Source organism: Sinocyclocheilus grahami, unplaced genomic scaffold (assembly GCF_001515645.1).
Source record: "Sinocyclocheilus grahami isolate Dianchi unplaced genomic scaffold, SAMN03320097.WGS_v1.1 scaffold136.1, whole genome shotgun sequence".
Classification (NCBI taxonomy): Eukaryota; Metazoa; Chordata; class Actinopteri; order Cypriniformes; family Cyprinidae; genus Sinocyclocheilus; species Sinocyclocheilus grahami.
Genome location: NW_015505315.1, coordinates 700,646 through 724,780, shown reverse-complemented (window position 1 = coordinate 724,780; position 24,135 = coordinate 700,646). Strand labels below are relative to the sequence as shown.

Below are 24,135 nucleotides of genomic sequence, written 5' to 3'. Positions count from 1 at the left end.
GCAAAGGGACAATCCACCTTTTAACTTATTTAATCTAATAGGTTTGCAAACTGTCAAATGTTGCCAGTGTTGCCAGTGTTTCACTGACACAAACCAGAATGTGTTCACTGTTAAAAATGATATCTTGCAGTTGTAACCATAAGGTGCTATTTTTACTGATCTAACCTTTAAATTTGGTTTTGATGGTACCTTTTGTTCTGTTCATACTATTTTAATATTTAATATTTAACTTTAATATTATATTTTTAATATTACCTTACTGGATTTCATTTAGCATTATCATCAACATTATTAAAGTAAAAAAATAATTAATACTTTTTATTGTTTTCTCAGTTTTCATGTATACATACATTCTTATACTGCTTCAGGTTTACTTTTGTTTTTCATTATTTTTCCTATGTTTATCCTTTTTATATTTGATGCACAGTCTATGGAGCGAACCAAATTTACATTTCACTGCAGGTTGTATTTTGTATATAAATATGTATGTTAAAATAAAAATCTTAAATCTTGAGTCTACTGTGGATGGAAAATAAGCCCAACAAATCACATTTATTCTGGGATACTCGTAAACCTGATTGGCATTTACTGATTTATGCAGTACAGGAGAATGTACAGAATGGGGCATGCTATTGATCAATTCTTATTTAATAATCCATGTCTACAAGCTGTGATGACCACAATTCAGAATTTTGCTCTTATTATCTGTGTCTGCTGTATGGCATCCAGTCTTTCACTCTGACCATTAGTCCACACATCCCACTATCTGTCCATTAAAGAACATCAACACAAACCACCATTCATCGGGTCTAAAAGAAAAGGTGAAGTAAGAATATTTTTTTTGGATTACAACACACCCTTTCCACACTCACATTAGTGGAAAGATATTATTTTCTGGATGCATTACAGGAGAACATTCTCCTGACCTGAAATGTCTCTTTACAAAAAGAAGTGAAAGCTGTCATCAGGTTGGAATGTGTCCATTTTGAGCTGTAACAAAAGCGTGTTTGCTGTAAGGAGGCAAGGTATGCAGTCTTGTTAGAGTGTCAGACCTGGGCTTATTAAATGAAGGAAGGAGAGAGTGGACGAGACTGTAACACAAGCTCCAAACACTTCTAGAATTGCTGCTGCTCTTTCATGTGTATGTGTATGTGTGTCCTTGAAGCTCTAAACTAAGATCATTTAAAAAGTATAGCTCTACTGATAAATGTGGCCATTTTTCACAGCCAAAATGCTCTAATTTGATGAACATTTCATCACGCTGATCAAATGCTACAGTTGTCTATGTGAGAGTGTGCTTGATAGCATGTATGCCTGTCTTTGTGAGTGCGTTTGGGAGTATGTATGTCTTTAAAGCACAAAAGCTGATCACAAAGCATTTCAAAACTTTTGCTGAAGTAATTGCATGGTTCAGTACTTCTACACTAATTTCTCTATAGCCTCACAAAAAGATCAAACACCACTGCATGAGAGAGACAGATTCAAACCCCATGGTTACAGTGAATGACACGCACACCCATTAGCATGGCAGAAAATGGATATAATTGCTTTGCACAACCTTAATTGTTGGCAAGAGCAATTTAAGGGTAGAACAATTATATATACACAAGCTGGCTAATGCCGGCAGTCTATATGAAACGATTTTTTGACTACCCGCTCTCTATACAGGGTGTTATTATAGTCGATTTGTCATTTCACATTCAAGAGAGATTATCATATTCTTAAGGTCTAATTACTTTAAGAGATCTGAGTTTTTTAGGGGTTTATCAGTAAATTCAGCATCCTGTGATGCCCTATAATGAAAATATAAAAGAAAGAAGAAGATAGGGCATAGTATGATTTGTTCACAGGATATACTGTATTACCATGATATGTAAAATATTATGTATCACAAATCAAAATTCTTAGGAGTCAAGATTGATGGAATAAAACAAAGAATGTTATATGTTTCACTTGGTTTTATTTACAAGGAACAAAATGTTTTTAAATATCATCTGAAAAGCTTTTTCTGCACCACTCATACCTTTTTTTGTGTATGTATGATTGAAAGATGTAATGAGAAGGAAGATTCTGGATATAACTCAACCCTAAACAGTCACCAAATCTGAAGGAAAGGGTGTTGGTGTGATGAGGTTGTGAAAAATATCACGAATGATTTACTTTGAGGCCTTTTTCTTTCTTGCACCTAATGAGAAAGAAGCTACAAACATTGACAGACATAATTATCACAGTTTTTGAAACGCACATTGCCAAATCCCTGCTGCGCTTTAATTACCGCACATCCATGCATTTGTCTCCGCACCAGTGGATCAGTGCACCCAACCCCGACTGCAGCACGAAACCCTCGGGGAGGGAGGGCTGACTCGCTTGTGCCTTTTGTTTCATCTTTTGACGAGTTGGAGTCCAAAAATAACAGCATGTAAAAATGACTCAGTTTGACTTTCTCAGTGTGATATTACTGCACAGATATTATACTGATTAACATTATGTGTATGTACTGATTAAGGGGCCAAAACAAAAATGATTGTTTCTATGATGGCAATGAAATCACAGTGTTTGGTTTTAAGGCATTCACGTGGTCTGTGTCTAATATTATGCACACAAAAAGCTTACATTAATAGACAAACCTTCCTTTTGGCTCATAATGTTTGCCGTGTTTATATTTGTTCTAGAAATTAATGACTGACTATTTGAAACCTACTTTTAAGTTTTTTTCTCTGTGCTTTCTCAGTCCCTCAGTGTCTGTGCTTCTACATATACATAAAAGAGCATATTTAACCGTCTGAGAATGGTCAATGTTGATCCACAGAGGAGAGAAGTGAAGGAGAAAATGGGAACAAATAAATAAAAAATATAAGCAAGTCTCAAATTTCAAAGGAGAGGATAAAACAGACCTGACAAAGTCCAAGTATTTGGCTAAAACGGACATAAATACTATGTTTCAAAAAGAGTCAGTGTTTCCGTCACATGAACAACCTGTAAGAGGCGTTTTCACTTCCATTATTGGACATGATGCATAAAATATGTAAATAATGAGCATTGCTACTTACAATGGGACTGGCGTTGATGTAATCAGATCTGGATTGGTTATTCTCCGGCTTCAGGATGACTCTGGAGTGATCATCTACAGTATTCAAAGACAGACAGACCGATGATGACGTAACTACTAGAGCATCAACATTTCAATAACACACTTCTCTTAAACATGTGATCGTTCCTTTAGTAGAGACTGCACATTTTTAGAAAAATTCTGATCAGTGTATGAAGAGGCCACTGACTTTTTTAATTAATCCAAACAGGCCGTGCTGCCGTTCTACGGCATAGTGCATAAGAAAACAAATATAAATTAATTCGAGGCAGATACAATTTGCGAAGCACTCACACACAAGGACACCGTGTGGGCGGTTGCGCTGGACATTCTGTTCCTCCTGACCCACCGCACATGCTGCTGGCTCAGCCTGGTAACTACAGAGAGCCTCCCACTCCTTATCCAAACGATCCTTGTTCTGCAGGTGATCCTCCATATACGACTGCACATGGGAGAAAGACACAGAGTCAAAAGTTGTTTGAAAGGTCCTAATGATGATATGGTGAATAAAATATTTCCTGTAATATGCATAACTCAAAGATGGAAAGCATTCCAGTCCAGACAACATAAAAAAGAGTGACGCACATATAAAGCAGAGGATTTCAGTTCAACGCAGGGTTACATTTGTTGTTTATACAATGCAATCAAGAGCATGAACCATATTTCTTGTGCTTATGCATTTCATGTGCCATTTGCCTTCCCATGTAAACGCATTTGAATTAAGTCTCTGTCCCTCCCCAAAATCCGATGAGTATAAAAGCTCCATAGCAAGTTTCCATTCGTCTGCTATAATCCAGCTTTACCTCCAAGGCCAACCTATCGCTTTCTGTGCTTTCTTTCTTCCCAACAATACAATCACTCACCTATCCACCTTCAGACAGACAAGAGCTCAAACCCGCTCAGCACGGGAATCGTAGACAGTAATCCTAAACATGCACCACAAAGGAGAAGAGAGGGAGAGAGAGGTAGAGAAAGGGGGGTTGCAGGGAGGGGGCTTGTCCTGACAATCACACATGCAATTAAGACTCCTGAAAGGCCTGGGCACACCAGTGCCTCTTCAGCCTGCTTCAATCACTCCTTTTCACTGCTTGCACAAATGCTGATAAGATTGTCTGTGCTTAAGCCGCCTTCCCAAGAAGCCCAAATTGAATTCAACTGAGACAAAGGGGAGTGGAGGGAGAGAGACAGAGACTGAGAGAGAAAGAGAGAGAGAGAGACAGACAGAGAGCTCAGAGGACTGTGTCGCTGGACAGAGCGTAAGAGTTGTTTGGCGGTTGGTGTCTTGTTTTTTGGCTGCTTATTTCTGGCCTCTCATTGTTAACCCACAAGAAGGGGTTTACCTTGTGCATGTGGACATGTGAATGTGTGTTTGAATTTATTGTGTGAAAACAAATTACACACTCATAAACTAATGTCAAGAATCCTCTTGGCCCGTACACAGACAACAATCCGTAATCTCGCAGGGCTTTGACACACATTCAAACGTTTGTGCATGCCAAAAGTGCCCTTTTAAAATATATAATTTATAGAACATCTATTTCTTCATGTACACCATCATCACCGCTATTTGAACATTCTCTTAAGATATATTTTTTCTTATTTGAATAGCATTTTGCACTTCTCTGAACAGTGGGCATGTGTGTGAGAGACCTTGTTTTAAGAGATGATGAACCGTGTGACAAGTCGCTTAATAGAAGACATTATGGTTCATATGGAATTCATGATTTAGTGAAGGAGAAAAGACTTTGATTAAATGCCACTGTAATAAGATGAACTCAAACAGGAGAAAAATGTGGCCAGTGACCAAGAAAGTCTAGTTGTCGGAAGGCTTTCCTTTTAGTTTAAAGATACAAATACCACTGCTATCCTTTTAAAGCAAAGCTATTATTCAAAATTTCCATAACAGCTTTGGAGTCGGTAAGAGTTTTTAATGATTTTGCTCATCAAGGCTACATTTACTGTTTTCTATTCAAATTTATTTTTTAAAATATAATTTATTCCTGTAAATTGGCGAAGTTGAAATTTTAGCAGTCATTACTCCAGTCTTCAGTGTCACGTGATCCTTCAGAAATCATTCTGATATGCTGATTTGGTGCTCAAAAAACATTTCTTATTGCAGATGTAAAAAACAGTTGTGCTGCTTAATATTTTTGTGTAAACCAGGATAGGATGCTTTGATGAACAGAAAGATCAAATTTCTTTCTTTCCTTGTTGAATAAAAATTAGTCATTTCCTAAAAAAAAAAAAAGAAAAAACGAATTTACTCTGCCAAACGTTTGAACTGTAGCACAAATACATGAATAATAATGCACAAGAATAATTAAAAAACTCCTGCACAATAATCTTACTAAGTCATGATGTCTATTGATCTCTATCTACCTTAACTTAATAACAACCAAAGCACTTTTCCACAAAACCACTGCCATTTTACCAGGATAAATCATGACAGGCAGCTGCACTTAAAATGTTCTCATCCTTCAAGTTACATATCACAAGAGAAACAAATTACCCAGCAATCAGTTTACTTCTCAAGTTCTGCCTGAGTGCTGTGAGCGGACAAACGGCAACTGTGAGTGGCCACATATGGCTGTTATGAGGACAATTTGCTCTTCTCGAACAATTTATCTGACCTTCTGGACAGAAGCTTTTCATTTTTTTTTCTCCTTTAGATTTTCTTGTTTTTATGTTACAGATGGTTGATGGAGCATCTGCCCTATGTGTGTGTGTTTCTGAGACCATATGTAACAGTAACTCTCTCTATTTGCCTTCTCTAATACCACCTCTATTAGCAAGATGATGCGTGATTTAATCAGAGATAGAGGGATTTGGCAGCTAGCCAACCATTTAATCACTGAGGTACTTCTCCCTGACAGACAGCAGACTCTTTTCTCTCCATTCACACTGAAAAAAAAAATCACTCCATCACTTCTTTAAGCAATGTCAAATAAGCACGAAATACTGCAGGGTACTGCTGGCTTTCAAATGCACATACATACACATATTTCATATTGAACATATCAAGGATTTGTTGCTCTAATTAAAAAAAAAAAAAGACAAAACCTGTCTCTCTCCCGCATTATCTTTCACCATGTCCATGCTGCACGCATTAATAATAAACAGTGCAGTGGAGCAAAAGCAGTGAACTGTGGTGCTGTCCAAGGTTCTGAATTAGTTCTTCATGATCCTGCAGTAGCTATATATAATAAAAAGATCAGATATCTGGGCTAAATCTCACAGTGTGTCCGAAATCGCATACTGTCTTAGTAGGTACTACATTTGAAATTGAACATACTATGCGACCGTTAAAAAAGTATGTTCTATATAGTATAAACCAAATTCTGGTGATGCTGACCTACAGCGCCAGTAGCAACGCTTTACTGCCATTCCCAAATCCTCTCCTATGGCCTCATGGGATAGTAATGTGTCTATTGAATGCACAATTTAGAATCTCACCATAAGTAGTAGGTCATCTGGGTACTTTTCACCTACTGGTTCTCGAATGCTTTGTATTTGGACATACTACTCTTTTGGCATATTTGTTTTTCGCATTCTATATAGAGAAGTACTTGATATTGGATTCAATGTCAGACTCTTAAACCAATTATATGTCATAATATTTGATTTAAGACTCACATTTTATGCACACAAAAACATGCATATCTGACCCATTTAAATGTACAGAAACAACATCTGTAATAATGTATTTAAATAATTAGCTGTATTTGAATTAGAATGAATAGATCTTATCTTACCTTGTGGTAGAAGGTGGAAATCAAATACAAAGTATATATTAAACCAAAGAGGGATTGTCAGTCAAAATATGATGGCAAAACAAGGTGCCATTATAATGCTGGGCAGCTCCATATGAGGCTGGGCTACGGAGAATGCATTCTCTAGCTTTGCTCTTATCTTTGAGGAGGGATGAAAACAGATGCCTTATAGCAACCTGACATACTGAGAGATTGCGCTATCAGAATAGTTATTATTTCATAACTCGTCATTGATTGCACCCATTGAGAGATGGATAGTGTACAAGCAGTAACCTCTGATAGTACATTGCACTAGCTGGTACTGCAGTCATTGCTTAGAGATGTGATTTTGAAGTTTTCTGTAGCACATCGATCAATATGGATTTTTCATGGCCGATGTTGATATCTTACAGAGCAGTGTGGCCGATGGTCAATATAAAGCCAATATATACAATATCACACTATTAAATTTAAAGATTTAAAACATGCTGCAATAAAATTTAGAACGTAATATTTACTAAATTAAGAAAAAAATATTTTTAAAAATATGGAAAAAATATATTTTTTTGATTATTTGATTCTAAACTTATTTGATTGATTCTGTTATCCTATTATAGTATTTTTAGTAAAAAAAAGTTTTTACAAATAAAGAAATATTTAAATGACTAAAAAGTAACATGACTATAAAGGAAGTAAATAACAAATAATAAAAATGTATTATATATTCAAAGTCTTGTTTAAATTCTAAATGCATATTTGCTGAATACTGATATATACAAGTATAATAGTGTTCATTTTTCTCTTACTAATAATAGTCAATTTTGTTTAACATTACTGTCTAATAATTTATTAAAAAGAACAGTTAAATATATACAGCAAACTAACAAAGACAGAAAATGTGCATCAAAATAAAAGTCTGGGAGATGTCAAAATAAAAGACACATTGCCGATACTTAACGGCCAAACAGAAAACTTATTGGCTGGTGGTGAAAACTGGCAAATATCAAATATCAACTACTACATGTAAGCATTATTGCACTGTTCAGAGTGCAATGTGCATTTAACATTGAGGGTGTGCATAAACATTTTCTATGGCTGCACATAAAAAAAACTAGAAATCTAATAGTCTCTAACAGTCTATAAGCGTGAACTACCAAGTGTTTTACTATCCTTGCTGTGTGTGTATGAAGACAAGATGCTTCAAAACAGCTGAAGAATCAATTAAATCATTACCACAGCATTTTGCAAACTTCTGAATCCTTGAACAATTGCTTTGTAATTGTGTACACTTTAGCACACGCATCTCTGCCTAACAACGCACATGGTTTTATTATACTGCTGAAAAAAAACCTTAAACAATCTCACTAAGGGACATCCATTACAGGAAAACACAATACGCTAAATTAATCAACTCAGTGGCTGTCTTTTGCTCCACTGCTCCACTAGATTCCCTGCTCGGTAATGAACACAACGCTACCAGGCACCTATCAGTCTTTCCTGTCGAAGCTGTGCTGAGATGAATAAAACAAAAGTTGGGGTGAAATTAAAACAATCCATTGTGTCAGAAAATCCAGCGTCCATGGAGCCCTGCAGTACCTTTCAGACCAAAAACAAACCCAAAATCTGAAATAAGTGACTGATGTGAGACAGAGGTGAAGGAAAAACAAAGAGATAGAGACAGGAGCAGAGGCATGTGTTTGGCTATCTATAAAGTGTATTTATGTTCATCCTGATTATGACTGCAACGACAGAGGCTGTGTATGGAGAGTGTGAGTAGTATAAGGCACTGTGTTCAATAGTGTCTGTCCTGTGTTCACGTAAGCATATATTAAACTGTTTACCAGTATCATGTGTCCAGTGGAGATGTCCATGTTGGTTTGGGAAGGCTCTTCACTCCAGGAGGATGTGCTGCTGCGGGTGGAGGGACTCTGCATCGGTCCATCGCTGAACTGTGAGGACACGCTGTTAATGCGTGACGTGTGCGATGGGTGAAACACCTCTGATCGGTCTCCACGGTCTGATGTCTGCACCGCCATGCGCTGACGACAGAGATCCTATCGAGAAAGTGGACAAACATTAGTCTTATCTGTGAAGACATTTGCTGGGGAACCTCATAAAGCTGTTCACAGTAAAATGATCAATCACGCAAACTATAGCATCAAAGCACTGGTTATTATGCTTAGAATATTATAATGGGTATTTATATAAGAAAACCATATGAACACAAACTGATACCGCATCAGCATAATAAACTCTATTTAATTTATCTCCACTTTGCATCTCAGAGTGGGTTCATGATACAGCCAACAACACATTACATCACTGTCTGCTCTACAAGATGAAATCTTTCATCTGCATAAACTCACGACCCACCAGTGGAGCAAATCATTACTAAATGCTACCAGTCATATTTAAACACAAGGTTCATAGATAAGGGATTAACCTCTAAAAAAAGAATACATTTACATATATAATCAATCAAAAGCATGCATAAAATTAGCTTACAGTATGAGAGTGTGTGACCAAATTGTTCATAAAATGCCACTAAAACATTCAGTATTAGCAATTTATTTACAAAATACATCTAACTCTCTTTCTCAGAATATAGTCACTGCATTTGTCAACCAACTGCAAAAACTTATATTCACTGCTATCCTCACAAGTCTTTCCTTTGGGCTTAATGGCTACATTTCCATCACTCACGTCATTCAGGAATTAAAATTCCAAGCTTTTATCTACCATTTGTCTTGACAAATGAAACAAAGCAGCAGACTGAAAGAACAAAAGTAGAAACAAACAACACTTTGCCTGGATCAGTGACTCTATGAGGATATCAGATGGATGTTACAGTGTACGAGCTGGATTCTTTCACAGATGTGTCATTAGATCCCTGCTAACCTGGCTCTCAACATATAATTGCTGTGAGCAATTACTCATGGAAGAGCACACATAAAATGTCTGCACTACCTGACAGATATCACTGAAATAGGAGTCCTGAGATATTATGTCTGTTAATAGAAAAAATAAATTTGGGTGCAGGACACTATTGTTTAGGCCAATCAGAAGACGATGGGATGCTCTCTGCCTGTCAGTCATTTTGTACATTTGGTTCGGTGAGATCATGTTTGATTTTTGGAGGAGGAATTTTAAAAAGGGAGGAGGGCAGACTAAGCCAGTGGCGGACGACAGTGAAATGGCTAACATCGCTTACAGCACTTTTAACAAAACAATTCTGACTACATGCACTCTATAATGTTTACAACGATTTACAAGGAATTAAATCCATTCTGAAAAGCATCAAGCAACTATGTGCATTTTCAGGCAAATAGCAACTAGGTTTTTTGCTATAACAATAACACAACAGGATTTTGTAACATTTTAAAGCCATTTTAAAGCATTAAAAGCTTCAATTTTATTGAGTGAAAAACCTTCTGCGCATTGTGCTCAGTTGTGATGATTTCTTTTTTCCTTTGCCTTCCTTCCATTTTCCATTTGAGGTGAAACAGCACAGACAATCACTTTTTGAAGCAGTTGCTAGTCACAACAGTATGACCCCATCTGAGATCAAAATGTCCAATAGTTAAAAAAGCACCCAGATAAAAAAAGAGAGCCGAGTGAGGCTGACTGGGGGTCAGTGAGGGAGTGTGGGGGTTGGAGGTGGAAGTTTACTGCGTCACACTAATGGAGCTCTCCAATGAGAGAAACCAGGAGGGAAGGTGGTGGGGGCTAAACAGAAACCACAGACTAAAGGATGGAGTCCACCCTTAACATTAATATCTGATCTGATGTCCATTATGAGTCATTCTGACTTAGAATAAGGAAAACTGCAAAAACAAGTGCCAACTGCTAAAACAGTGCCCACTTCCTGATAAAATCATGCTCATGCCAGCCAGCACAAATTAATGCATACATTTGCCTCTCTTATAATCAGTAAACCAATAAGTATCAAAAAAACAGGCTGGAACAGTAAATAAAGTGAAATGCAATGAGAAGAGTTGGGAAGATTACTTAAGGAGCAGTAAAAGCTGGAAATATATAAACTAAAAGTAAATGAATAAATACATGTTCCTTAACATTAACATTTTGGTAAATGCTTTTATCTAAAGTGATTTTCAGCGTATTCGAGGTGTGACTTTGATGTTGCTAGTGCCATGATCTAGTCTACCAGCCTGCACCCAGTCCCATAAATCAATCCTAAAAATTATTTGATCTTTAATGTCTAATTCTTAAAAAAAAAAGATTACTTTAACAGCATGTTTTTACTTTAAATAATGTACATAATTATAACCTTTAATGTCATGTGTCTTAACAAAAGGTAAATTCTTTAAAAAGAGTGCATGGTAACACAAATGAAACTACTTTACCTAATGAAAAATTCCTGGTGGATATTGGATTTTATAAGTATGGTTAGAACGTGAGGGACATAAACAGGATCATGAATTGTATTGATGTAAAAACTACCATTGGTCTCACAGCACTGACCAGATTTTGCAAATAAACTGCAGCCAAGATACAGATTAATTACTTATTTTAAACAGCTTCAAATAGTAACTGTTTAAGCCTGTTCCACCTTTGAGTAAATATAAGTAAAATAAATAAATAAAATAAGTCAGAGAAGTTGGAACAAAACCAAAAAGTATCTTTGCTATACTTTATTACAACAAGAAAAAATTTTGAATACGAAATTTGCTATATAATAAGGTATTAACAGGGAGAACAAAAAAGTGTGAACATGCGTGAGTGTGTTCGATGAAGGAATAAAAATAAAAGTATAATAATGTGAGAGGGTGTGTGTAAGAGAGAGAGTAGGTGGGTGGCATTGGTGACGGTGGTGTGTGTGTGTGTGTGTGTTTTGATCTGCTACAGAATCATTGCGGCAGAACTGATTCTAATTGCATGTTTCACTGTAAGAGTCCCTGTGCACAAGACTGCATTCATTCCAGCTACAGAAGTTGGGAAATCCCTTACAACTACACAGTAAGAGCCCTGTCTATGCCTTTAATCTTATTCACTTAAAAAAAAAACCTAAGCAACCTGGCAGATCTAAAGGGCCGAAAGCACTCGCAACAAACCACGATACGACAACATTACACACAAATTAAAATCAATACAAAGTAATTAAAACCTGAAATGAAAACATAACAAAGGTGTCAAGACATAATGTGTGACTGCCCCGTAATAATATTGAGAAACGCAAATAATTTTGCCACAGTGATAGGGCCGACGTTTATGGAAGGGACTTCTCGACAAAGTGTGAGAGGTTTATTAAATATTGAAGGCGGGGGAGGAAGCCAAGCGCTTGCACCCTGCGATCCAGTCTCATTGAGTACAGCTGAGCCCAACACAAAATCAATAAGCCTTCACCGCAAGCCCTCCCTCCAGGAGCCGTGAAAGAAAGGTCAGACAACAAACTCATTTCCTTGCTAAAAAGGGCTCTGCCTCAATTAGGATTCATATTAAACACCGCTGTCATGCAAGGACATCTGAGCCTGCTCCAATGGGTCATAATTAAGGAAAAGAAGCTTTAAATGAATTTCATTGCCTTTTTGTTTTGGAACCTTTAAGAACCTTCAATACACCTGGTGATGATCGCAAATACAGAGTGTGTTACTCTGTAATGGGAAGTAAAAATAACCTTGGATGAGGACAACTTGTTCACTATATCTGGAAAAACAGAGAAGCTTATTCATGTTAATATGCACGGATGAACGTCAGAGAAAACATGATTGGCTGAAATAATCGTCCTGCTCCTACCTGATAGGCTGTCGTGGCATCATGGCCTGTGTAGCTTCCCAAACCAGCCAGCTTTTCCTTCAGCTTATGGTGGGAGCGATGGTGCAAGCAGTACAGAGCCCCCGACATCCCCAACACCATCACAATAAAAACCATGGAAACCACCACCAGAATCAAAAAGTTGCCTGGCTCCACTTGACTCTGTTTGACCACGGGGATGTGGTTCAGTTTGCCCCTCTGAAATAAGAACAGAGTAGAGAGAGAAACTCTGATAAACATTGTGAATTTAAAACAAGATAATGCATACACACATTATATATAAAAAATACTAAAATATTAAGCAGAACAACTGTTTCCAACATTGATAGTAATTATAAATGTTTCGTGAGCACCAAATCAGCATATTAGAATGATTTCTGAAAGGTCATGTGACACTGAAGACTGGAGTAATGGCTGCTGAAAATTCAGCTTTGCCATTACTGAAATATGTCACGTCTAAAATAAATTAAAACATAAAAGAGTTATTTTAAATTGTAATAATATTTTTAATATTTGAAAATGTAAGATATATATATATATATATATATATATATATATATATATATATGTAAGTAAGACAAGATGTATTTAAGATATATGTATGTATATCACCCAACTGATCACAGTATAATGTCCAATTGGTGTTTTCATACGATAGTTTAAATTAGGCACCAAGACACTTATATATTGCTTGTAATTTTTACTAGCTATACACTGATGTAGATACACCTCAAGCCGACACTTGGGAAATGAAGGCCCGATCCACTCTTGTCTTGGCAGGTCGAAGCATGCCACCACAGAGCAATTAGGGTCGGTCCTCACTGTACCAGCTTGTTGCTAATTAGCCTCCAAGTCTTGGGTTTGGTCGGGATGGGGGAATTGGCTCAGACCTCCAAGTTAATAAAATGGGAGAGGGGCTAAGCCGAGGGGGAGTACCTAAAAGGTCCGAGCCCCATGAACGTTCCACTGTAGAGGGGGTTGTCAGGCTTGTTAGCCCCTCGGGGGGAGGGCTGACAGCCGGGGCTAAGCTGCTGGGGGATTGGCGGCGTATTGTTTCCAAATGCCTTGTGAGGCTGAATAGACTGAGGCCTTTAGAATGGGGTTCAGAGATTTTTTTAATCTGCCTCTATTCGCATTCAGTGCTATCATACCAACCGACTGATCACAGAACTATGAGCCATGCGAGCAAAGCGAGATGCCATCCCACGACTGATTTTTCTGATCGTATTTTAGAAACGATGACTATAATCTACTTCACATTTGTTAATGCGGTACAAACATAACATTTAGGACTGTGAAGCACACAATATATAAATCAAGCTCTAAGCTTACATATGCCACTCCATTTAATCACATACTGAAATCCCCCATACACTAGCTACACATTACTGAAAATATTAGCTCCTAAATGTGAGGTTTAGTAGTTTCCAAGGATTAGTTTCTACTTCTTGTGATTGTGGGCTTTTGATGGTGCAGAAATGGTTTGCTTTCCACCCATCAAACGTTGCATGGAGAGTGTGTAGAGAGGAGGGCGCATTCAGCTGGAATAGAATCCCCCCCTCTCCTTCCCTCATCCCTCGATAGGCTTAGCGCTCTCAATCGAATTACATGAAAAGATCTCTAACATGAAAAGCTGGCTCTGAAAAGAAAATTGTGCTTGGCTAAATAATGTCCGCAATTAATTATAACTAAATAGAATACATGCATTCGGCATTTGAGCAAGGGACTGGAAAATAGACCAAAAAAGAAGAGAAGATATAAAATAAAAATGGAAAAATGTTGTCCTGAGGTAGTCTATTCCCAAATTAAACACAGATTACAGTGTATATGAAATTAATGAAACGACACTACGAAAATTAATCATACAGCATAAATATATATCATTAAAATAAAATAAAGCACCTACATCAAAGCAAGGTCGACAAAAAATATTTCGTATTATATGTACAAAATTATTGCTTAGCAAAAATGTTTCTTATGATCTAAACATATTATTTTGGTGCATGTACAACTGATATATGTAGTTGAAAAAAAAATCTCAACATCACTAAGGAATTATTCGTAAAATAATACGATAAAAAAATAACCAGTCTATCACATACCTTCTCTTATTATAAGGAAGACAGCAAATATGTTGAAATGCAATGCAGACTCTACACGGTATGTTGTATTGTGGAATTACCTAAATCTTTACTCTCAAAACACGAGAATTCTCTAAAATAATTCTCTATAAAAGAAAATAATCTGCTGATTATTTCAATTGAAATAATGTGTTAAATCTCACTTCCTTCAACACATTTAGTTTTATAGTAGAAAACCCGCAAAAACACAGTTTACGTAAAAGCAGAGAAGAAAACTTAAAAAAAGAGACAGAAAAAAGGGAGGGAGAGAGAGAATCCTTTATGCTTTTTTGGTTTTGTTCTTCTGTAGGGAATAAAATTGGACTTGCAAATTTCTGATTCACATGAGTCTACTGAAAAAAGACAGGCAAGTTCACATCAAGCTTTCTCTCCAAAAAAGTACTAAGGTTCTCAAATCCTCATCTGAAGTAGAAATACAAAGAATTCTGTGTGTATAAATCTATAAAGTATCTAGAATGCCATATAAATTTGTTTCAGTGAAGAAACGTTTTTCTTCATTTAAATATATTATAAGAATTTAAAATAAAACAAAAGATGAAGGGAGAAAAAAATTCTAGAAAAATGAATAATGTGATATGCATAAAAAAAGAAAAGAAAAGCGAGGCATAGCAAACAAGAAGAGGGAAAATATGTTACTGGGTGAGATGTGTTTCTGGATTAATGGGTGTGTTTGCAGGGTCATCAGATATTGCTTATCCTCAGCTTCCGCTAATGAATCTCTTGACTGAAACTTTACCACACTGACAAAATTTAAATTCTCATACATGTAGATTTTATAATGAGCGATTAAACAACAACAACAACAACATTTGTAGAACAGTGAATCAGCATCCATACAAAATAACACTTCAATCCAGGACTACTGTCCAAGCCAAGGTAAAACATAAACTAAACACCTAACAAAAAGATCAATGTATGGCCAGACAAAAATCCCTGATAGCAATTAACTTTTTTAAGCAATCTGTATGTATGGAGTTTTGATTTTTAAGTTCTTTTACCCCCTCTTTTTTCGTTCTTTAAAGGACAGAAGATAAACAAAAGATTTGTATATTTGGGCAAGGACAAAAGGGAGATGGATTTGGGATGCACCGGCTGATTTAAATCATTGAGGGAAGGGATGGGTGGAGGAGAGACTGTGACGGGTGAAAGGTTGGGACAAGGGCCGCCCATATATCCTTTCACTATTACACACAATAATCGCTCTACCTTAAAACCATCCACTCCAATCTCAGCTCTATAGATCTTAAAAATAGGAAGAAAATAAAAGAATAAATGTACTGAATTAAAAACCTATACATTTAAAAATAACTTAATTAAACATGCTCACGATATTGAACAAATGAAAATGAGTCTTACAGCCTTTAGAATGTGCACTCCTAGTTCTTATATATATATTTTTTTAATTGACTAAACACAAAACTACACTAAAAATTGTATTAAGCGAGAAAAATATTTCTGTTTTACTTTATATAGAAAGATAGTCTAAACGGCATTCCCATATAATTTTGTATAAATTCAACATTAATTTGTGCATCAGGGAATATATGTAAACGCATTATGACTTTAATTAAATTAGAGATTAGACATATCCAGTGTATAAAAATATTTACATTAAGCGTCAAACATTAAAGCTGAATATACGGAATAAGCATACAATGAATCTCTGATCACTGCAATTTGGAAAGTTTATACAACATTATTGCCCCACAGGACGTATGGAACATTTTTAAAAATGAAAATGGTCAGAGATAAAAAATTAAAAAAAAACTACTTATAGCCCTTATAAATTATCACCAAATGCTGCAAGAAGTTTTGCCCACCATCGACCCACCTATACATCTTTCTTATATTATTATTTATTTTTGGCTCCAAGTCATTTGAAACTCGCAAAGACCCACGCAGACTGAACACACCGCTTTCAGCGCGATCGATTTCCCTCAAATAAACAGCTAAACACCGATTCCTCCCTTTATAAAGAAACAGAATGGTGTTTCTGTTTGCACTCTGAACCATTTGCTCAGCTCTTACTACCACTCTACATTGACTCACGACCCATATCAATTACATAACGGTCTGCAAACCATCTCAGTCATCAAATCGCACGCACTATACACGAGTCTCTATCAGCAGAAGCGTTTTAAATGAAAAGCACGATGAAATGTCACGCTGTAGCACCGCCACGTAAGTCTTGCAGGACAGTGGGACTCTCATTATCAGTCTAGATGCATCCGGATGCGCAATAAGTTTTAGGTGACGCTTAATGGTGCTTTCAGAGCCTCGTTACATTTATTTACCGACCATTATACATGCGCATCAACAGACAAGTGCAAGTCCAATAGATAGTTACCTAGGTCCATTGTCGGACAGCGCGCGAAGGATGCTTTTCAAGATCCTATTCCGCAGATGTCCGACTGGCGACTGCAGCCTCCTTTCGCAATCCCGCTAGCTAAGAAAAGTTTTTAACCTCCCCGTTCGCGTCCACCTCAACAAAAGACCGTCGCTGCTCGAAGACTTTTTTTTAAAAACAGAAACGAAGAAAAAAAAACAGTTTGAAAGAAAAAGACTGATGCAGCGCGGGGGAAAAGGCGAGCTAAATCGTCCGCCACATTTCCCAAAGACTTATAAGAAGCTGCAGTGGGTTGTCTTGTCCTTTGAATGATCATGTGCGACTGAAAAGCCGGTTTTTTTTTTCACGGAGCCCCTCCTTATATTCAGCGAGACTCGAGTCGCTGTCTGTAGCACATGTCACATCCACTGGTTGCTATAGCGATGCCTCCACATGTTGCCCACAGCGCGCGGGGGACAGGGCCAGCTTGAATGGACGGAGAGCTTGTCACTCATTTGTTAAACTATTCGGGATTTCTGTGCCTGCTGAATCGCTCGCGCCTGGATTTTCCCTAAGCTTTCTCCCACATCTTTAACCCGTTATATCACAAAACTAACTAATGTTGCAACGCCTACTGCCAGTCTGTACGAGCCAGACAGAGAAGGACGCTTCACTGTCTGTATATCGAGCCGACGCTTTACGATTGACTTCAAAGCATATAAATCAATTACTATCTAAACATCGTCCTGCCTATTACCTTATATATTTAAATATAGCACACAGGACTAGTATTACACATACTTAGATAATATGTAACATGCACACTTTTATTATAATGTGTGTATTACCAGAGGAGGAGTTTGGTTTCTCTTAAGTATTTTTTTCCTCCTTCACGAGATTATTTCCTTTCCTTTGTCGAATTTGGTTTGCTCAGAGGGGGTATTATTATAACAAAAGTAAAGCATAACATAATACTATGAAATAATAATAAATGATGCATAAAAGTAGGCTACAGTTTAAAAAACAATTTTATGATAGACAAAATACACAAAAAATTGTAACCTGCCATTGTTAGGCCTGTGTTAAAGATCTATTTATACCTAGTCTTACCTTTAAATTTAGTTTTTTTGGTGTAACCTAACCTAATATATTATGGTAGATGAACAATGTTAACATTTTTTTATTTTAATAAAATCTATTCATTTAGATGTTACCAGATTTTTCAAGATACAATTTTTTTCATAGCAGGGCAAGGAAACACTTTATAGTCAGCGAGATGAAGTAGTGACTAAATAAAAAAAATTGAATTTATTTTGTTCTTTATAAAAATTACAATTTTGGGGGACTATTGTGAGGTTTGAGGAGGGCAACAGCTGCAGCGAGCAGAGAGGGATTACCAAGTCTAACCAAGAGAACAGAGAGAGGGAAAAGAGGGGAGGGGGAAGCTTGTTTGAGTGTTTGTGTGTGTGCGAGAGAAAGAGAAAGCAATGCAAGCACTCAGAGAGGGAGAGTGTGTAAGAGCTATACAACATGTGCCCGTGAGGTGTAAGTGGCTGTGTTCGTGTGTGTGTGTCTGTGGGCTGGAGGAACTGGGGGTGGGGTCCCGTCAAATGCAGATGACGAGTCTGCAAAGGGGTCTTCGGTTTATCTTTGGTTTCAGCTGCACTCCTCCCTCCGTTGTCCCCTGCTTACCCCTCTTTGTCCCACAGCGTGACAGCTGGACTTGGCAGAAATGAGAGAGGAACAAATAAAGTGGTTCGCCCGTTCCAGAATCTCGAGATCAGATAAACACACCTCAGCGTGAGCACCGGCCAGACATACTTCCACCTTTAACCTCACCTTGCTTTATTTTCCTTTCTTGCTGCAAGAATCTGGGCGTGCTGTAGATGACTTGTATACAATATGATCTTCGACATGGACAAACTGCACACAAGCCCAAAACCACAGAATGCCTAGATAACCACAACCTACATATCTAACATTTATTCCATCATTATTATTTTTCCTGTATCCACTTTATGACTATGTGCCTATTTTGTCTAGATGTTTGTGTAATAAATTCCTGCAAGAATGGTACATCTGTGCCCTAATATGCATTGAATCATTATTTCACAGCTTCAACCGATGATGCATCAACCATTTGTGCAATTTTCTAGAGAACAAAATCTGGATGACTAAAAACCTCACTTCCATTTCTGACAACAGACACACAACTGTTCAAGGAGTGATATGTGAAATTATAGACATTTAATGCAATATAATTTTTCAACAAGGTCTTTAACACATAACTTGTAACTAAACCTAGAGCTGCAGTGCCACACAGCACTATATAGGCTATATTATAGAGAAAGCACTGCATGTCTTCAGGCTGTAAAGAGTCCTGTGGTGACTGACAAACAATAGTATCATCACTTGATGTACTCACTTAACTGTACTGATCAATCTAAATCACAGACTGCAGGAGAGAGTGATGTTAAACAAGCATCTGGATAGAGGGTGAAGTCAGGCTGCCTAAACTATGCCTCCATCCATACCCACAGCACCATCTGTCAGTGTCTTTCCTCAGGTATAACCCTCGGTCTCAAATGTAGATGCTTGAACAGCGTATACAGTAGTGAATGCAGTCTTCACATACGTGGTTATTTCAGAGTTGGAAGGGTTGCAAAACTGCTTATTTTAATAAGTTGTGGAAAATTGTCTGATGCAAAAAGATGTCACATGATTGTAGATTGCTCTTTAATTTGGATATTCTGTTCATATTTGTTCTGTATTAACATCATTCTGCTCATCTTTTCGGTTATAATGTGTCATTGTCCATGCTTCTCTCCTTGTGCTTTTTCTTTGTTTAATGCATCTAACAATCAAACCCATTAACTTCTAGCCCGTCTAATACTACACAGCTAAAATATGACAGAAATATTTATTTCCCAACAAGGCAATTGATTTTTGATGTTGCTTGAAAGGATGTTACAGCTTAATTTAGTGTTGGTTGCAAAAAATGAAAGTACATATTGTACAATCCTGATATTTTATATCTATCTTTACCAAGGTTTGTGCACTTCATTCATACACAAAAGTACAACAAAGAACAACATGCTGTTGTTTAACGGAGTTGGCTAGTCCAAGTGGGTCTTGTGAGGAGTCCTACATGATGGCAAAACCATATTAAAAGTATATGACCCAAACCTAAACTTAACTATCAGTTTAATAAGAAAACAACTATGAAAGTCATACCTTTCTTATGATCCAAGTCATATGATATCATAAGATTTTGCCATGCTGTATGAAGTGTTGGCTTTAATGGTGTAAAGGTGTGGTCACATTAGCAATATTTTGTGTAACAGCAAATGTGCAGCTTAGGCTGTTTCTTAGACAAAGTGGTAATTTTTTTTAAACAGCTCTTTTTACAGGGGTACCAGTCCATACTATACAACTCTGTCAATTGTTTCATCACTGAAATCATGTTTTCAAATGTAAGTTAGTAAGACGCATGTGTATGTTGTGTAAAACAGCACGAACATCACCAGTGTCTTGCCCTCCATATTCCACTAAGTTTTATTCTTAGTATCTGTGTCACCTCATGGTTTGATTTTCTTTATTTAGCTTCCTTTTAAATGTTACTTTGTAGCCAACTCACCAGTATATGTTGTATGTTGTTGGTTTTGATCGTGCTATATACACAAGATATGTGTACACAAAAAATGTAGCTTTTACTGTACTTTGATCACTAGCTTTAAGGTAATTTTTGTGGGCAAAAAGAGGTCCATTGTCCATTGCCAATAGTTCAGCTCACAGAAATCACTTTCAAACCAAGCAGTTTTCTGTCAGTCAATGTGATGAATTAGCGTGACAAATTTTAACCTGGTGCAAAATCCGTGTTGGGAAACCATTCCCCCTCAAAAGAAATTCCCGACTGCATAGATTCCTATTGAACTGACTCAATTTCAACCACAAAAATTCACCCGAAAAACAGTAAATGTGACTGCACCTTAAGAAGAAAAAGTAGCCTAATCAAATAATTATTTGACTCAGCAATCCTATATGAAAGATTGGAAAAACAAGCATTTGCTTAATAAATCTCCTGTCTGTCAGAGCATTTTAACACATTGCATTTTTGGCTAGTTTTAGAACATGAATCCACTTCACTGATGAGCCAACATCAGGATGTTGTGTGACATTTTCAGGGCATTTTGGAGTGAATTAACTTTACATTTCCTTCATGGATGAAAGAGATTTGGTGGAGGGGAGAAGATGGGGAAAAAACAACCCATCTCTAATCCACGCTGAACACTGCCACACTAATTGGCGAGCGCTAACATTTGGCTCGCTATGTCTCATACATATATAAGGCTTAGAGGACTAATTTAGGGAGAGATATGTGTCGGCCATGTCGCTGCAGTCTTTGCAGTAGATTAGCTTGTTAAAATAAGCTCCCTCATTGTCTGAATCTAGGCTAGAGCTAGACCCATGCCAGGCGGTTCAAAGCTATGAACAAGCTAGCGATCAAGGTAAATGCTACGCTTGTCATCTTGCGTATATGGACTCAGCATGATCAAAACCCAACAACACAGCTGACTTAGCAACAAAATAACATTGAAAAGCAAACCAATAAAGAAAATCAAACCATGAGGCGACACAGTTACTAAGAATAAAACTTAATGGAATATGGAGAGTAGGATGACAAAGGAATATCGGTGCTGCTTGTGCTGTTTAACACAATATGAATATGAGTCTTACTAACGTTGAAACATTCAGATACACAATTTCAGTGAAGAAATTATTGACAATCCTTAAAAATCTCAGACTGATGTGGTATTGACTGGAACCACTGTGAAAACATCTATTCGACAAATTTTACTACTTTTTGCCGAGTCATAAAAAACTCTCCAAGCTGCGCAATCACTGTTCCATGCTGCTGCTGATCTGGTGAAAAATGCTGACTCACGTTTCAGTCCACCTTACTCGAAGCTGCTCGGGCCAGGACCAACAATTAAAGTATTCCCTTAATGCCCATATCAATACTTCTGATAGGCTCCCTTTAAAGTTTAAGAATAATGGATTTCATTACGAACATTGTACTCTCAGGGCCTTCAGACGTAGTTATTATGTTGAACTCTATTAGCAGTTCTTGCTTTTTAAAGGACATGCTTGGAAGCCACTTTGAAATGAGATATGATGAAATGTAATGATGGAATTGCAGCACATTGGGCATTTAGGACATTTCAAACATCAGATGGAAGGCTATGATGAATCTACTCAAATGTACAAACATGCGTAATCAATTTTGTGTTATTTGTTATTGCTTCTTTTGTGCCTTACTTTTCAGCTGTGCCTTAATCACATGGTTACTATAAATAATGTAATAGTGAGGTTAAAAGGTTTAATTTTTTTCATTATAGTACAAAAAGAAAACAACAAAACAATTATAATCTGTCCCCTAAAAAGAATCTTACAGATTATGTATTTGGAGCATGGAAATCCCTTCAGTTTTAAACGCTCCTGCTCAGAGTATAAGGTGCCACACTCTCTGATTGGTGCCCTATACTTTTAACTGTATTTAAAAGACAATCTGTAATTGATAAACTCTACTTTAAACTTAAGCATAGCTTTTGAGGTTAAAGAGAAAGCCCTGTTTTAAAAACCTTGCACAGAATCAGAGCAGCCTATTGCTGAAGGTGTCTTATGCCTCCACTAAGAGTCTGTCAGATGCAGTAATTACAGACTGCTGCTCCACCACTGCCTCTCAAACCTCAAAAGACCAGTGACCCAAGTACTGTGATCTACCTGCTGAAGAATTTGAGTTCTGTGTGAGTTTCACAGAACTTATTTCTTACTGCCATTATGTTGCCATAGATGAAATGTCTTCACTTTGTGGGTCAAGACCTGCAGTTGCGTTAAAAGCAATCGCTGAAAGTCTAAAAGTGTAAAAAGAAAGACTACCATGATGTGGCGGCTACGACCCATAATTCATCTATGCCCACAAGAAAATTATAGAATGAAAAAAACTTATTGCCCTGAAGAAGCTACTTTGCTCGCACAGGTATATACTATAGTCCTGACTCATTTCACATTTGTACAAAGCTAGAGAGTATTGTTTGCACACAAGGACAGCAGTTGCACATAGGGACAGCAACTGGCTAAATCTGTATATATCTGCATATACATCAGTGTGATGCTTGATAAATGTGTTTTGTCCCTGACAAATAAATAAATAACATGAAATGAAAAAAAAATGGAGTTTGAGTCATATTTGCAAAACTGCAACATGGCCAAAAGTATGTGTAAAGCACATCCTGTAAATAACAGGTTTGGCTATTCCAGTAATTCCAGTGAAAACAAATCTTAATGCACATATACAGTGTTGTTAAAAAGTGTTTGCCTCCATCTACTGTTTTTGAATATCTCATACTAATTATTTTAAGAAATTAAAACAAAATCTAACATGAAACAAAGTAAACACAAAATGTAGTTTTAAGTGATAATGTTATTTATTGAAACATAAAAGTCATATCATACCAATTGGGCCATTTTCCCATACTTCACATATTTCTTCCCCTGAAAAACAACACTACAGCCAGTTATTCGACTTTGAAATGTGCGTTCAGTGTCAGAATGTCTGTTTTTGTTGTGATCTGTGTTATTTCGCCCACTGCAAATTTACCCAATAGTATTTCAACACCCCGGTTTGCCAGTTGATGAAAACACAGCAGCCATGGAAGCTGGCAAATTAACTGGGTCAGAGATCACACATTCTACCAGACCTAAAAGCTTTATGACCAGAGGCATATTAAAATGCAGATAAATCAACTCATCAGCTTACAGCGTAAGGCTTTTCACCTTCCATTTTCAATTGCACTCATTCCTGTTGCGTGTCCTCATTCTGGCAACTGTCAAGTCTGAGGAGGAGGCGGGAGAAACAGCTCTCTCCAATATTTTGAATTTGGACTGCAGTACCCATTTTAGCTAGCTGTCAAAATTATATGCTGCACCTTTAAAAAGAACTTTTTCAACAGCAGGAGGTTGGTTAAAAGGTCTAACACAGCAACACACTATGCTAAA

General features: G+C 37.0%; 1 protein-coding gene across 3 annotated transcripts in view; it reads right to left on the bottom strand.

Annotated features, from left to right (window-relative positions):
* Positions 1–24,135, bottom strand: part of LOC107591002 (receptor-type tyrosine-protein phosphatase N2-like) — a 212,802-nt gene that overhangs the window by 14,272 nt on the left and 174,395 nt on the right. For 2 of the 3 annotated variants that reach the window (XM_016279986.1, XM_016279987.1), the window contains 4 exons: positions 12,592–12,807; positions 8,679–8,891; positions 3,383–3,530; positions 3,051–3,124 (listed from right to left, as the gene is read on the bottom strand). In XM_016279986.1, the coding sequence (XP_016135472.1) occupies positions 3,051–3,124; positions 3,383–3,530; positions 8,679–8,891; positions 12,592–12,807 (651 nt within the window). The remainder of the gene's footprint in view (positions 1–3,050; positions 3,125–3,382; positions 3,531–8,678; positions 8,892–12,591; positions 12,808–24,135) is intronic. The other variant, XM_016279988.1, reaches the window with a different exon arrangement.